General features: G+C 40.6%; 1 protein-coding gene across 1 annotated transcript in view; it reads left to right on the top strand.

Annotated features, from left to right (window-relative positions):
* Positions 1 to 2,510: 2,510 nt before the first annotated feature.
* The window catches only part of RUBCNL (rubicon like autophagy enhancer), a 34,275-nt gene continuing 23,508 nt past the window's right edge, over positions 2,511 to 13,277 (top strand). Inside the window, exons 1-3 of the mRNA XM_032790676.2 lie at positions 2,511 to 2,584; positions 5,612 to 5,722; positions 7,384 to 7,504. Coding sequence (XP_032646567.1) covers positions 5,651 to 5,722; positions 7,384 to 7,504 — 193 coding nt within the window. The 5' untranslated portion in view covers positions 2,511 to 2,584; positions 5,612 to 5,650. The remainder of the gene's footprint in view (positions 2,585 to 5,611; positions 5,723 to 7,383; positions 7,505 to 13,277) is intronic.

Here is a 13,277-nt window from a genome sequence, read left to right as displayed (position 1 = left end):
CCCCCCCCCCCCCCCATTTATTTTATTTTTGCCTTTTTGGTTGCAGAGAATGTGAATGGGTCTGGGGCTGTCTTCCTAAGTCTGCAGACATTTCCAGTCTTACTGTTGGCTTTTGCTTTCCTAAGAACAGCAAAGACAAACTGGCCTAATTTGGTCAGCTTTAAGTGCTGTTGCTCAGAATCTTTTGACAGTAGTGAAACCATCAAGAATCACATCAGTCTCACTCTACTGCTGCTTGGGAAATTATGAAGTGTAACAGAGTCAAGCTCTGAGAGTGTATCCACACTACAAAAAAGGATGTGTTTAATACATGCTAGTAGCTAACACATGTTAAGTCCTAGCGTAGACAAGGCGGTTGTAGTTTTAAAATGTATTAGCTGGTTGAGGTAACCACATTTTCCCTAGCATAGACAAAGCCTGCATTTATTCACAGGAAAATGAGGGTGAGGTACAAGCAGTTGGAACTACACTCTCTAAAGCCCTGTTTTGACAGGCAAAAAGATGCATTTTCACTCAAGTTTGCTTAACATAATTTTAAAACCCTCTTTGTTACTAGTTCAGTTGCACCATTAACATGCTTGATGCCCTCTTAGCTGCCCTGTTGTTGCCAAAAGGTGTGGGTGTGTGTGTGTGGTAGGGGGGAGGGAAGGTTTGGTCTAGAATGTAGAACAGGAGTCGGCAACTTCTGGCACGCGGCTCGCCAGGGTAAGTGTTCTGGTGGGCTGGGCCAGTTTGTTTACCTGCTGCATTGGCTGGTTCGGCTGACCACAGCTCCCACTGGCCGCGGTTTGCTGTCCCAGGCCAATGGGGGCGGCAGGAAGCAGTGCGGGCTGAGGGATGTGCTGGCTGCGGCTTCCTGCCATCCCCATTGGCCTGGGATGGCGAACTGTGGCCAGTGGGAGCCACAATCTGCTGAACCTGCCGACGTGGCAAGTAAACAAATTGACCCAGGCCGCCAGGGTGCTTACCGTGGCGAGCTGCGTGGCAGAGGTTGCTAACCCCTGATATAGAAGCTAATACTGCTTCCACATGTTAGCTTGCATCTTAACCAGGGTTAAGAGGGCTTTCAATTGAGTTAAACTAACAGGATTGAAAAAAAATGCCCTCTTTTTTTTTTTCTCTGAGAGACAAGGTGGGTGAGGTAATATCTTTTATTGGACCAACTTCTGATCAGGTCTGGGAGTGTCACAGCTAAACACAGAGTTTGTTTAGCATAAATAGTTAACGCATATTCTAAGGGACCATGCAAGGTGAAATGGCCCATTAACATCCTGGCAGTCACAGGACAAAAAAGAGGGAGTGGTGGGTTACAGAATGTTGTAATGAGACACAAATCTAGTATTTTTATTAAAACTGATTTTTTGAAGGTGTTGTGCAGGTTTCCATTGAGGAAGTGGACTGACAGATCAGATATGGAGTGGTGGTTTTGTGAAAAGTGTTTTTCCACTGGTAATATGGTGTTTTTGTCTTTTATCATTTTTTCTGTGTGAATTCATTCAGCAGGATAGTGCTTGTCTGGCTTCATCCAATAGTTATCCAGTAGTTATTGGGGCATTTAGAGCACTGGATGAAGTATACCACATATTGTGATAGGCATGTGTAGGACCTGTGGATCTTGAAAGATGTATTGTGTGTGGTAATGATCATTATAGCAGTGGAGATATGGCTACAGGTTTTGCATCTGTTGTTATGCCAGGGTCAGGTGCCACTTTGAGTTGGTGGGTCTGTGTCTGTAGAGAGCTCGCTCTTGATGATGAAACTGGAGGGTTGTTTGAAGGCAAAAAGAGAGAGTTTGGCCTGGAAGAGGGGCCCTGCACCCTCCTCTGAAGTGCTGCCGGGAACAGCGGCAACTGATTGAGCTGCTGTCAAGCTGCCGCTGTCTTTGGTGGCATTTCGGCGGCAGCTCTTTCGAATCGGGCCCTGCACATCCTAAAGCTGGCCCTGGATGTGATCTATTTATCTAGTGGAGTGTCCTTATTTGGTGAAGGCAGTTTTAAGTGTGTTTAGGTTTGTGTCCCAGAGGTTCTCCTCAAAACATATTCTGTGGTATCCGAGTGTAGATAAGATTTCTTGTTGCATTTGGGTGGTTACTGGATCTGTGAAGATAAATGTGGTTATCTATGAGTTTCTTGTATATAGTTGTCTATTGCTGAAGCTGATTGTGATGTCTAGGAGGTTGATGCTGGTTCGGGAGTGTTCTAGAGGGAGTTTGATAGATGGGTGGTGAATATTGAAGTTGTAGTCGAAATCTGAGTGAGTTTATATGATCTTTACAGAGGATGAAAATATCATTGATATGTCGCAGCTATGTCACTGGATTTCTGGTATACTTGTCCAGAAATTCTTCCTCAAGATGGCTATGTCAGATGGGACTAGGGCGACCAGACAGCAAATGTGAAAAATCGGGACAGGGGGTGGAGGTTAATAGGAGCCTATGTAAGAAAAAGACACAAAAATTGGGACTGTCCCTATAAATTTGGGACATCTGGTCACCCTAAATGGGACCCAGTGGGAGGTAGAGAATGAGAAACCTGTATACTTCCAAGAGCTGGGATTTCAAGCTTCATTCATCTGTTAGCTAAAGGTGGATACAAAAAATTAGATCCTCTTCCTGAGAGAATCCCAGAACCACCAAGGCAAATATTGGGTAGGGTTTCTCCAGGGCATTGCTTCTGCCCCTTGTAGGTGCGGTTCCCTCATCTTTCATATCAGCCTCTGCCTAGTATGTGTTTCTGGTAAAATTCGATATGCTGGTTAAATCAGTTGTGAGTAATGTTTCAGCAATTACTTTGATCAATATGTTATAACTAAAATGTTTAACAGAAAAAAAAAATAAGCCTCTTCCAAAATTATGCTTAAAGAGCTGATGTCTCCACCTCATTTTAGGTGCTCAGATTCCATGGTGATGAGTGCAGCATAAATGGCAAGGTTCCTGGGAAAACTTGGAAAAAAAATCTGCAAATATTACATTTACAAACAGATATGCGGAAAACTGTCTATGCAGATCTGTCTTCTTTAGATAACTGAAAGTGTAAGAAAAAATATTCACTTTCTTTTTAGCCAGTTTCCCCCCTGCCCCAATGAAATTCAGTGAAATAGCTATTTTCACACTGAAAGCATGTTCACTGCAAAGCTGCTTTCACTTCAAAATGGATCTTGTTCTACGTGATAATATATATATTTAATGTAGCGGTTAGTTTTTAGTGAAAGTAATTCTCAAAAAAAGTAAGGACCCAATTCTGCTACTCTTATTCATGAATAGTACCTTCCTTTGACAAGTAGTCCTGTTGACTTAATTTGACTACTCATAGAAGTAAAGTATTCAGCATGAGACACATGGTAGAATTGGGCCCTGAGTAAATTTTCACATACATAATGATATTTAAGAATTCCTTACTTGAGTATCTTTCCATTTTATTATAAATGTTTCATACACATCTATAGTAGGCTCATTATTTGCGTGAACAAACATTGGACTATACACGCTGCTGTGCAAGCAGATGTGACTACTGAAGTAGCACCTGCTTTATACCAGAGCTGAACCCTGTCTAATCTGCTTTATAAAGATGAACAGTGATCCTTATCAGAAGATACTTATGTATATATCAGAGGATATTTCTGCAACAGCATTTTCTTAAGTTAGCATTTTCAGGGCCCTAATCCTGCAAATACTTATGCACATTTAATTATATGTATTTGAATAGTTATTTGAAGCCAGTGGGTAAAGGTATGCATTTTTATAAACATCACAGCCCTAGATTTGTAATCTCAAGTCTTGAAACTGTTTGAATTTATATGTAAAAGACAGCACACATCTGTGGTACTGTACAAATATTAATAAATACTGGAGCATCGAGTTGGACTTCGGTAGCAGTTGATCTGGTTTAATTCAATCTTCACCAGTGTTTCTAAAACTAATATTTTTACTTTGTATTCTATTGTATGTAAAGTAAAGATTATATTATCCTGTTTAACTATAAAACAAACAAGCTTTTGAATTTACACAAAGCTCTTCTTCAGGTCTGGGAAAGAAGACCTGAAGAAGACTTCTGTAAGCCCGAAAGCTTCTCTCTTTCACAAACAGAAGTTGATGCAATAAAAGATTTAGGGCCCTGATCCTGCAAATACTCATGCACATTTAATTATATGTATTTGAATAGTTATTTGAAGCCAGCCACCTACTTTGTCTCTCTAATAATTTATTTAAAACATTTTTGTTGGAACATTATCTCTCTATCATCTAATGGCTTCTTGTAAGGTTGGTCAGTTTCACTTAAAAGGCTACATAGTACCGTGGAATACATATGTGGTGGCAGAATTAGATTTTTATTTTTTAGATGGATAATATTGATGTTTACTTTTAAGCATTTGTTTTTACTGATTTTACGTTTTCACAGTTGTGGGAAATTGGTGAGGAGTCAGACAATAATTATTTCCCAAGAGTAGACATTGAGATTCAAAAAGTTAAAGCTTTGTAACCATTAAAGCACAAATTGTGGACCTTGTGTCAAAATATACAAAGTAAATATTCTTAAATAAAACTCTAATAAATTCTCAAGCAGCATTTTTCTTATTTTTCCTATCTGTAACTTCTGATTATCATTGATGGAAATAATTGTGTCAGTTTGTGTGTACATGGTAAAATTGACATTTACTAACAAAAATCTAATCCTTCCAAGCCGTATATATTTATATATAATATAAGGTTTTTTTTTTTTTTTAAAAAAAGATCATCATCATGCCACAGCCTTATTTTTTTAAACAGACCCTCATTGGTTGTACAAGGTTGTTTCGAGTTCAGTAGATATGACACAATAGTGCCCTAAGGCTTTGTCCACAACAGATTTTTTTCTTAAAAATTTTCCACTGTTGTAACATTGATGCTGTCCACATGCGATAGTAGACAAAGCTGAATTAAGGCAATCTAGCCCTTTGGGCACATTCCACATCGGTATGGAAGTAGGTTTCAGAATTAAGATGAGGGGGGCTATTCAGACCATTTGGAGCTATTGTTTTAGCTGTTTGCAGACATTAATTACAGCAGGTCACATTTTCAAGCTTTTCTTTGCTATCAGGAGGACTAGAAACATTTTTCTAACGTGAAAACGGGGACTGATCTCTTCAATGGACTCTAGGAGACAGGACCCTGTAATGCCTATTCCTTAATCTAGTCCTGGTACTAGCTGGGAGTCCTACTGTAGTTTGATGGACAGTATATTAACAGTTGCATGGTATATCTGTTCTGAACTGCAGTTTATATTATGTATGAATACTGTGAGTGCAGATGGGGAAAAGATAGCTAAAACTGCTAAATCTTAAAGAAGCACAAAATCTTATTTACAGATATCCTGGGCAAAAAAGCAAGAGCTGAAATACACAACAAGCAGTTGTTTCTGGAATAATAGATGTTAGAGGGAGAGAGACTGGCTGTTCCAATAAGTTTTTTTTCTCTCTCTTAGCCCAGGCAGGTTCTAAATTGTGCTTGGTAGTAATTGGGAAGGTTAGAAACTGCACAACAGTCAAGCTTTAACAGTACATAAAGATTTGTCTGAATTTAAAGACTGCAAAACAAAATGAAAGCTTGATTAATTTAGTTATCACCTTTTCTCAGTTGCTTCTAGGTAATTTAAAAAATGAAGATTTTCCCATCATGTCTGTCCACACAGGATCACTAATGAGCTACGGTAGAACACAGACCTTCAAACAGTTAAGTGCTCAAGAGGTAAAGCAACACATTCTTGGTTCCTTTTTTTAATTAACTGGAAATCCTCTTATGTTATTGCTTTTCATTTAATTTAGATGCATAGATGCTATATCTTTAAACTGCTGTTGGTTTCATGATGACCTTGGACTTTAAGCCCAACACAAATTGAAAACCAAATGTATTATTTATTTTATGAAAAACTAGAATTGGTTGTGACTAGTTAGTTTTGATTACACCTGTGCATTGTATACCTCTGTTAGGTTTGGACATTGATTTCAGATAGCTCATTTATGACTTTACAGTAAAATTCTATCTAACTAAAATATTTGTTTGATAATTAAACATATCTAAGAGAGTTTCCCTTTTCAAGCTTTTTCCAAAACCTGAAATATTATCTCATTTAAATGGGAGTTGTTTTGAAAATAATTAAAATATCTTATCTAAGTTCTGAGACTAGTAACTGCTTCTGATAAGATCTAACACGCAGCATCTTAGAGTAAAGATATATTCCGTGTAAATGTTATAATTGTAGGATACTTGCAGTGAGGTGTGGTGTTGACATGTGTGATAATTAGGGCATTAGTGTCCTAAAAGGCAGCACTTCTTTATTGCATAACTGATAACAATGAGTACGCAAAAATAACTTTTAAGTCAAACGAACTGGTTGCTAAATATTTATGTTCCTATAAGAAATGCTGGTCTTGATAGTGCTGGTTTATTGTGTGTGTGTGTGTGTGTGTGTGTGTGTGTGTGTGCACGCATATGTATGTATGTATTAAATATGACAAGTTTGGAAATGTCAGTTTTTAAAAATGAATCTTGGGAAAAAGGGTCTAAAGCAAATCCAGTGTTTAATGGAGTATTTCCCTAACGTTTTAGGTTATTAAATTCTAACTATGTCAAACATACAATAATATATGCTTGTCCCCAGTATCTATTCTCCAGCTAAAATGAAAATACTTCAGTTTTGATTTGGATACCTATTCCTTCCCGGATTCCAAAGGCGCTTTGCTCTGATCTTTAAACTAACAGGACTGTTGTCTGCTGTCAGGCTCTGGTGCAGCTTATTTATTTTAAAAACAGTATGTATCTAAGCAGCTTCTCCCTTCCAACTATTAGTTTACAAGAATTTATAATTCCTCTTTCTTTTCTTAACACTTTCAGTGTTATGGCAGTGTGTTTCAACGTCTTAATTCAACACAAACTGTGGACCTATTTCTGTAAATGGCACATACTTAACTTTACCACGAGTAGTTACATTGAAATAAATAATATTCATGGTAGTAGAATTAGGATGTACATAAGTGTCAGCAGGATTGAGGCCTAAGAAAACAGGATTTTTTCCTCTTCCCCTTATATATTTTGCTTCCCTCACCCCCCCCCCCGACGTATTTTAGTAACTTTGTTTTCTCAAAAATAACTAAAAATGAAATAGTTGTATTGGCCATTACATTTGTGAAGCATATCACTTTTTGTTGCCAGTCCTGAACTGTTATGTTGTTGTGACCTAAACAATGGAAATGCAACAATATTACAGAGATTAGAGCATTTTTGTAACATGGGTTTGACTAAACTCTTGTCTTTCTCTGCAGTGCTTAATAAAACATTGTGCAGTGTTCTCCTGAGAGAACTCCATAATCCAATTGTCTTTTTTAATTTGTTTTGGTTTTTTGTCTTAGTTGACCAAGCAAAGCAATAAGGTAACTGTTTCCGAGTCAGTGTATTCATCGAATGCTACAGTGTTTGCTCCAGCAAGGATTAGCTGTCTTGCTCAGACACCTCAAATTTCAGATCTCTCAGGTATGACTTTCATAATCGATTTTCTAAATTATAGTCTTAATTGTTGATTGCATGGCATGATAGTCAGCCTGTTAATAGAAATGGTAGAGATTTGTATAGTTCTTTAATAACCGAGAGCTAACTGACTGAAATCGAAAATTTATTTGTTGGCTGTTGAGATGAGTCAGTAAAAAAAAGTGTCTCCTTCACTCTGCCTCACTTCCTTGCCTTGAGAAGAACCTGCCATCCATTCTGGTCAGAATAGCAATCTGAGTGCTCAAAAGCTAAAATGAATGCTTCTTCCCGTGAATAATCTGAATGGTATTTGAAAATAAAGACTTTGCCCTTACTCATGCAAATAATAATAATTTTGTTGATTTCAACAGGCTACTAGCTTGAATACAGTTTGCAAGATGAAACCATTAGTAGGAATATATTAGTTTAAGATCAAATTTTGAAATTACAAGTAACACTTCTGATGTTGGCAACATAGGAGCCCAGAGTAAAGATGATGATGGTGGGTTAGCCAGTCTCAGATTTTAGCCAGTGCTGACCCAGAATAAAACCCAACCATTGGAAACACTCAATTTTGAGGCAACAATCACATTACTTCTACTTGGACAGTCCCTTCCATGTTCACTTAAGCTTTGCTTTAAATGATGTGGTGGAAAGCTGGAGAAATCAGTAGAGAACGTTGAAAGCCTCAGAAGGCAAGATAATCTCTTTGTCATTATTACCTTAGTCCCTAGAAGTCCTACTTACGGGACTCCATTGTACCAGGCACTGTAAAAACTCAGAATGAAAAGACAGTCTTTACCTAAAGAGTTTACAGTCTAAGTATAAGACAAGAAACATCTGATGGATATAGACAGATGGGAGTAGAAAGAAACAGTGAGACAACGTTGGTCAGTGTAATAGGTAGTGGTACCAGTGCCTAACTGTTTTTTTGTAGGCATCCTGGCTACGAGTTTTAAGGCGGTAGCTTTGCACATGTTTATGGGGAGCTCCTCCCAAGCATGAGTGGCAGCATGGGAGAAAGCACAAAAGTTCTTGTTTGAAACTTTAACAAGTGGATTATAGAAGCTGATATTATGGGCCGATTGGATGTAGGAATCAATATGGTTGGAAAATAACTGCTTGGAAAACTGTCCCCAGAGAGTAGTTATCAGTGGTTCACTGTCATGCTGGAGGGGCATAACAAATGAGGCCCCGCAGGGATCAGTTCTGGGTCCGATTCTGTTCAATATCTTCATCAACGATTTAGATAATGGCGTAGAAAGTACACTTATAAACTTTGCAGACAATACCAAGCTGGGAGGGGTTGCAAGTGCTTTGGAGGATAGGATTAAAAATCAAAATGATCTGGACAAACTGGAGAAATGGTCTGAAGTAAATAGGATGAAATTCAATAAGGACAAATTGAAAGTACTCCACTTAGGAAAGAACAATCAGTTGCACACATGCAAAATGGGAAATGATTGCCTCGGAAGGAGAACTGCAGAAAGGGATCTGGGGGGCATAGTGGATCACAAGGTAAATATGAGTCAACAATGTAACGCTGGTGCAAAAAAAACAAACATCATTCTGGGACGTATTAGCAGGAGTGTTATAAGCAAGACATGAGAAATAATTCTTCTGTTCTACTCCATGCTGATTAGGGCTCAACTGCAGTATTGTGTCCAGTTCTGGGTGCCACATTTCAGGAAAGATGTGGACAAAATGGAGAAAGTCCAGAGAAGAGCAACAAAAATGATTAAAGGTCTAGAAAATATGACCTACATATGAGGGAACATTGAAAAAATTCCATTTGTTTAGTCTGGAGAAGAGAAGACTGAGAGGGGACATGATATCAGTTTTCAAGTACATAAAAGATGCTACAAGGAGGAGGAAGAAAAAATGTTCTTCTTAACCTCTAAGGATTGGACAAAAAGCAATGGGCTTAAATTGCAGCAAGGGAGGTTTAGATTGTACATTAGGAAAAACTTCCTAACTGTCAGGGTAGTTAAGCACTGAAATAAATTGCCTAGGGAGGTTGTGGAATCTCCATCATTGGAAATTTTTAAGAGCAGATTGGACACACACCTGTCAGAGATGGTCTAGATAATACTTAGTCCTGCCATGAGTGCCGGGGACTGGACTGGATGACCTCATGAGGTCCCTTCCAGTTCTATGATTTTATGTCAATAGTAAATGAGAGATGATAGATAGGAGGAAGTGTAGACCATGAAGGGCCTTGAAAGTGGAGACAAGCAGTTCATGCTGCAGTGGAGAAGGAGGTGCCAGTGGAGGGATAATATGGTCAAAACGACTGGTTAGGAGGATGATCTGTGTGGCAGCATTCTAAATGGATATGAGTGGGGCAAGGCTGCATTTCTCAAGGACAGAGAGAAGAATGTTGCAGTAATTGAATCGTGAGATAAGAGCTTGAATGAAAATTTTAGCTGTATGGATGGATAGGAAAAACCTTATTTTAAGAGCAATTACACAGAAAAAATCTGAACGATTTCAACTTAGCCTGGATGTGAGGACCTAGAGAGAAGTCCAAGTCACAGATGATAACCAGGCCTATATGACAGGTGGAATGATGGTCTTGTCCATAGCAATCAAGAAAGTGCCAGAGGATGGATGGGGGTGGGAGTGAGACGATTAAGAACTCTGTTTTAGTCATGTTTCAGAGGTGGGGGACATGTTAGTCTGGATCAGCAAAGAATCCTGTGGCACCTTATAGACTAACAGACATATTGGAGCATGAGCTTTCGTGGGTGCCATGTTGAGTTTCAGCTGACTGTTAGACATCCATGAAGAGATGTCAGAGAGACAGCCTGAGATTTTAGTTTGGATAGAAGGAGGCAGGTCTGGATTAGAGAGGTTGAGCTGTGAGTCATTAACATCAAGATGATAGATGAATTTGTGTTGGCAGATGAGATGACCCAGAGATAAAGAAGAATAGAAGGGGACTAAGGACAGGACCCTGTGAGACTCCAATGGAAAGTTGGAAGGGAGGATGAGGCAGATCCTCCAAAGGACACACAGAAAGAGTGATTAGAGAGAGGTAAGAGGAGAAGATGGAGTCAAATGAGGAAAATGTTTTAAGAACAACATGGCTGGCTATCTTGAAGGCTACTGACAGGAGCGGATTTACCATGAAACAAACCATGCAGTGGCATAGGGTCCCAACAACAGGGGGCCCCCAAAATGCAGGACAGATATCTGACAACCTGCCCCTGAGTCCCGGCTGGTGATGCAGCAGGGCTCAGGCAGACAGGCTGCCTACATGCTGTGGCTGGTGGCCCCGCGCCACTCCTAGAAGTGGCTGGCTGCTGGTACATATCTGCACACCCCTGGTGGGGGGAGGAGGCGGCTCCATGCACTGCCCCAGCCCAGGCAGAGCTCAGAGACCCACTGCCCCACTTCCCCTAAGGAGCGCACAGAGACGTGCCAGCAGCAGAGCTAAAGTGGCTCCCTGCCTGCTCTGAGTCCCTCCCTCCATGCTGCTTCCCGGAAGCAGCCAGCATGGCCCTTGGGGGGGGGTGTCTCTACGTGCTGCCCCCACCCTGAACACTGACTCCAGAGCATCTGGGAACTATGGCCAATGGGAGCTGCAGGGGCGGTGCCTGTGGTTAAGAGCCGCTCCCAGAGGGATGTGTGTGTCAGTCGCTTTGGGAGCCACGCCGCCCGAGGTAAGTGCTGCCCCCCTGCCCCAGCCCAGAGCTTGCACCCTTCCTCCCAGCCCACATTAAGCACCCAAACTTCCTCCTAGTGCCCGCCCCCTGCCCCTCCTCCTGCACCCCAACGCCCTGCCCCGATGAGGATGAAGAAAAAAAAAGGAAAAATGTCGGAGGGTGGGGAGAGATGAGAGAGAATGTTTTTTCTTGGCTGGGCCCCAAAAATGAAGCTGTGGACAGGGTTCCACTCATTCTAAATCTGCCACTGCTACTGACAGGCCAAGGAGAATGAGGATGGAATGCTAGTTCTGAGATTTGGCTAAGAAGAGGCCATTAGAGACTTTAAGAGAGGTTTCAGTGGAGTGCGGGGAGCAAAAACCAAATTTGAAGAGGTCTTGGGATGGAATTGGGGGAGAAGAGCTCCAGACAGCAATTGTACGGACAGCAGGTTCAATGAGTTTAGAGATGAATGGCTGAAGGGAGATGGGACAGTAGTTGGAGAGAATAATGGAGCAAAGGGTGAGAGAGACTAAAGCATATTTGTATTGTGAGTGGAAAGAACCAGTGAAGGTGAGAGGTGAAGGAGAAGAGTAAGGAAGGAGATGAGTGGCGGTAAGGGCTACCAGAAGATGGGATAGAGTGGGGTTACTCATGGAAGTGGAGAGAGTAGGGGAGGTGAGCAGGCAAAAACCTACATCTGTTACAGAGGAGACGGTGGAGCGAGCTGTAGGAGGGGAAAGGGTAAGTCCGTGTCATATGTAGTTAATTTTCTCTTGGAAGAAATTGGTGAGATCCTGTATGGGGCAAGAAGTAGAGGAAGGAGGAGAAGGTTTGAGGAGTGAGTCAAAGATGTCAAAAAGGCAGCTAGGATTGTGGGTATGGGATTCAATTAAATTGGATAAGTACAGCTGTTTACTCAGGATGACGGCAGAACTGAAGGAGGAGAGAACAAATTTACAGTGGAGGAAGTCAGCCTGGTCATTGGGATTTTCACCTGAGATGCTCCACAGCACAAAAGCAGGATTGGAGGAAGATGATGTTGGGGGGCAGGGTGACCCGAGCCAGGACTGGGGGCTGGCAGGCAGAACTTGTGATTGGAAAGAGTGGCAAAAGAGTCAAAGGTAGAGGAGAGGCTGTATTTTGAATGTTTTGTCTTATATGAAGGATGATGTGCATTTGGGGAGGGAGATATGCAAGTGCACTGTCCCCGCCCCGAGAAAACAAATCAAAGTACAGTAGAACCTCAGCATTCTGAACATCTCGGGAATGGAGGCTGTTCATAACTCTGAAATGTTTGCAACTCTGAACAAAACGCTATGGTTGTTTCAAAAGTTTACATGTGAACATTGACTTAATACAACTTTAAAACTTTACTATGCAGAAGAAAAATGTTGCTTTCCCTTTATTTTTTTAGTAGTTTACATTTAACACAGTACTGTACCGTATTTGCTTTTGTGTGTGTGTCTCTGTCTGCTGCTACTAGATTGTGTACTTCTGGTTCCAAATGAGCTGGGTGGTTAACTGGTCAGTTTGTAACTCTGGTGTTTGTAACAATTAAGTTTTATTTTATTTCTTCTTTTTTTTTTTTTTTTTTTTTTGAAAGTCTTTTAGCTTTTGGTCCCTGTCTCTTTGAGTCTATGCTGCTTAAGTAACAAATCACTAGCAAAGTGATTTCCACAAGCAGTGGGATCAGTTCATTAATGTTTAGCAGTTTTTCAGATGCACTTTAGATTTCTCTTTTTAAGACGTGCTTTTACAATATTGAGGCTGCTAGGCTGAGCAAAGTGACTGGGGTTTTTCTTTGAGTCCCTAAATTAGTAAACGTTCTTATCTAACAAACAATTCCAGCACATACTGGCTCACAGTTGAGAGGGCCTTAGTGAGATTTGTTGCCAGTTGTTTTTAGTTGAGATTCATTTCCTGACAATGTCCAAGGAGACAACTCCTGGACAAAGGTCTCCCAGACTTGCCACTTTGTTCCACTTGTGGTTCTTGGCATTCCCTCTGGTCCTAATAAATTGCCCTTTGCTCTGGATATGAATCTTGTTGTTTGCACCTATTCTCAGACTTTCACAATCAACTTATCTGCTGTCAATGATACACATGCCCATTTCTTTGTCTTGTGAGGT

This window comes from Chelonoidis abingdonii, chromosome 1 (assembly GCF_003597395.2).
Source record: "Chelonoidis abingdonii isolate Lonesome George chromosome 1, CheloAbing_2.0, whole genome shotgun sequence".
Lineage (NCBI taxonomy): Eukaryota > Metazoa > Chordata > Testudines > Testudinidae > Chelonoidis > Chelonoidis abingdonii.
The sequence above is the reverse complement of the archived record's forward strand: the minus strand, read 5'-3'. Positions and strand labels throughout refer to the sequence as shown.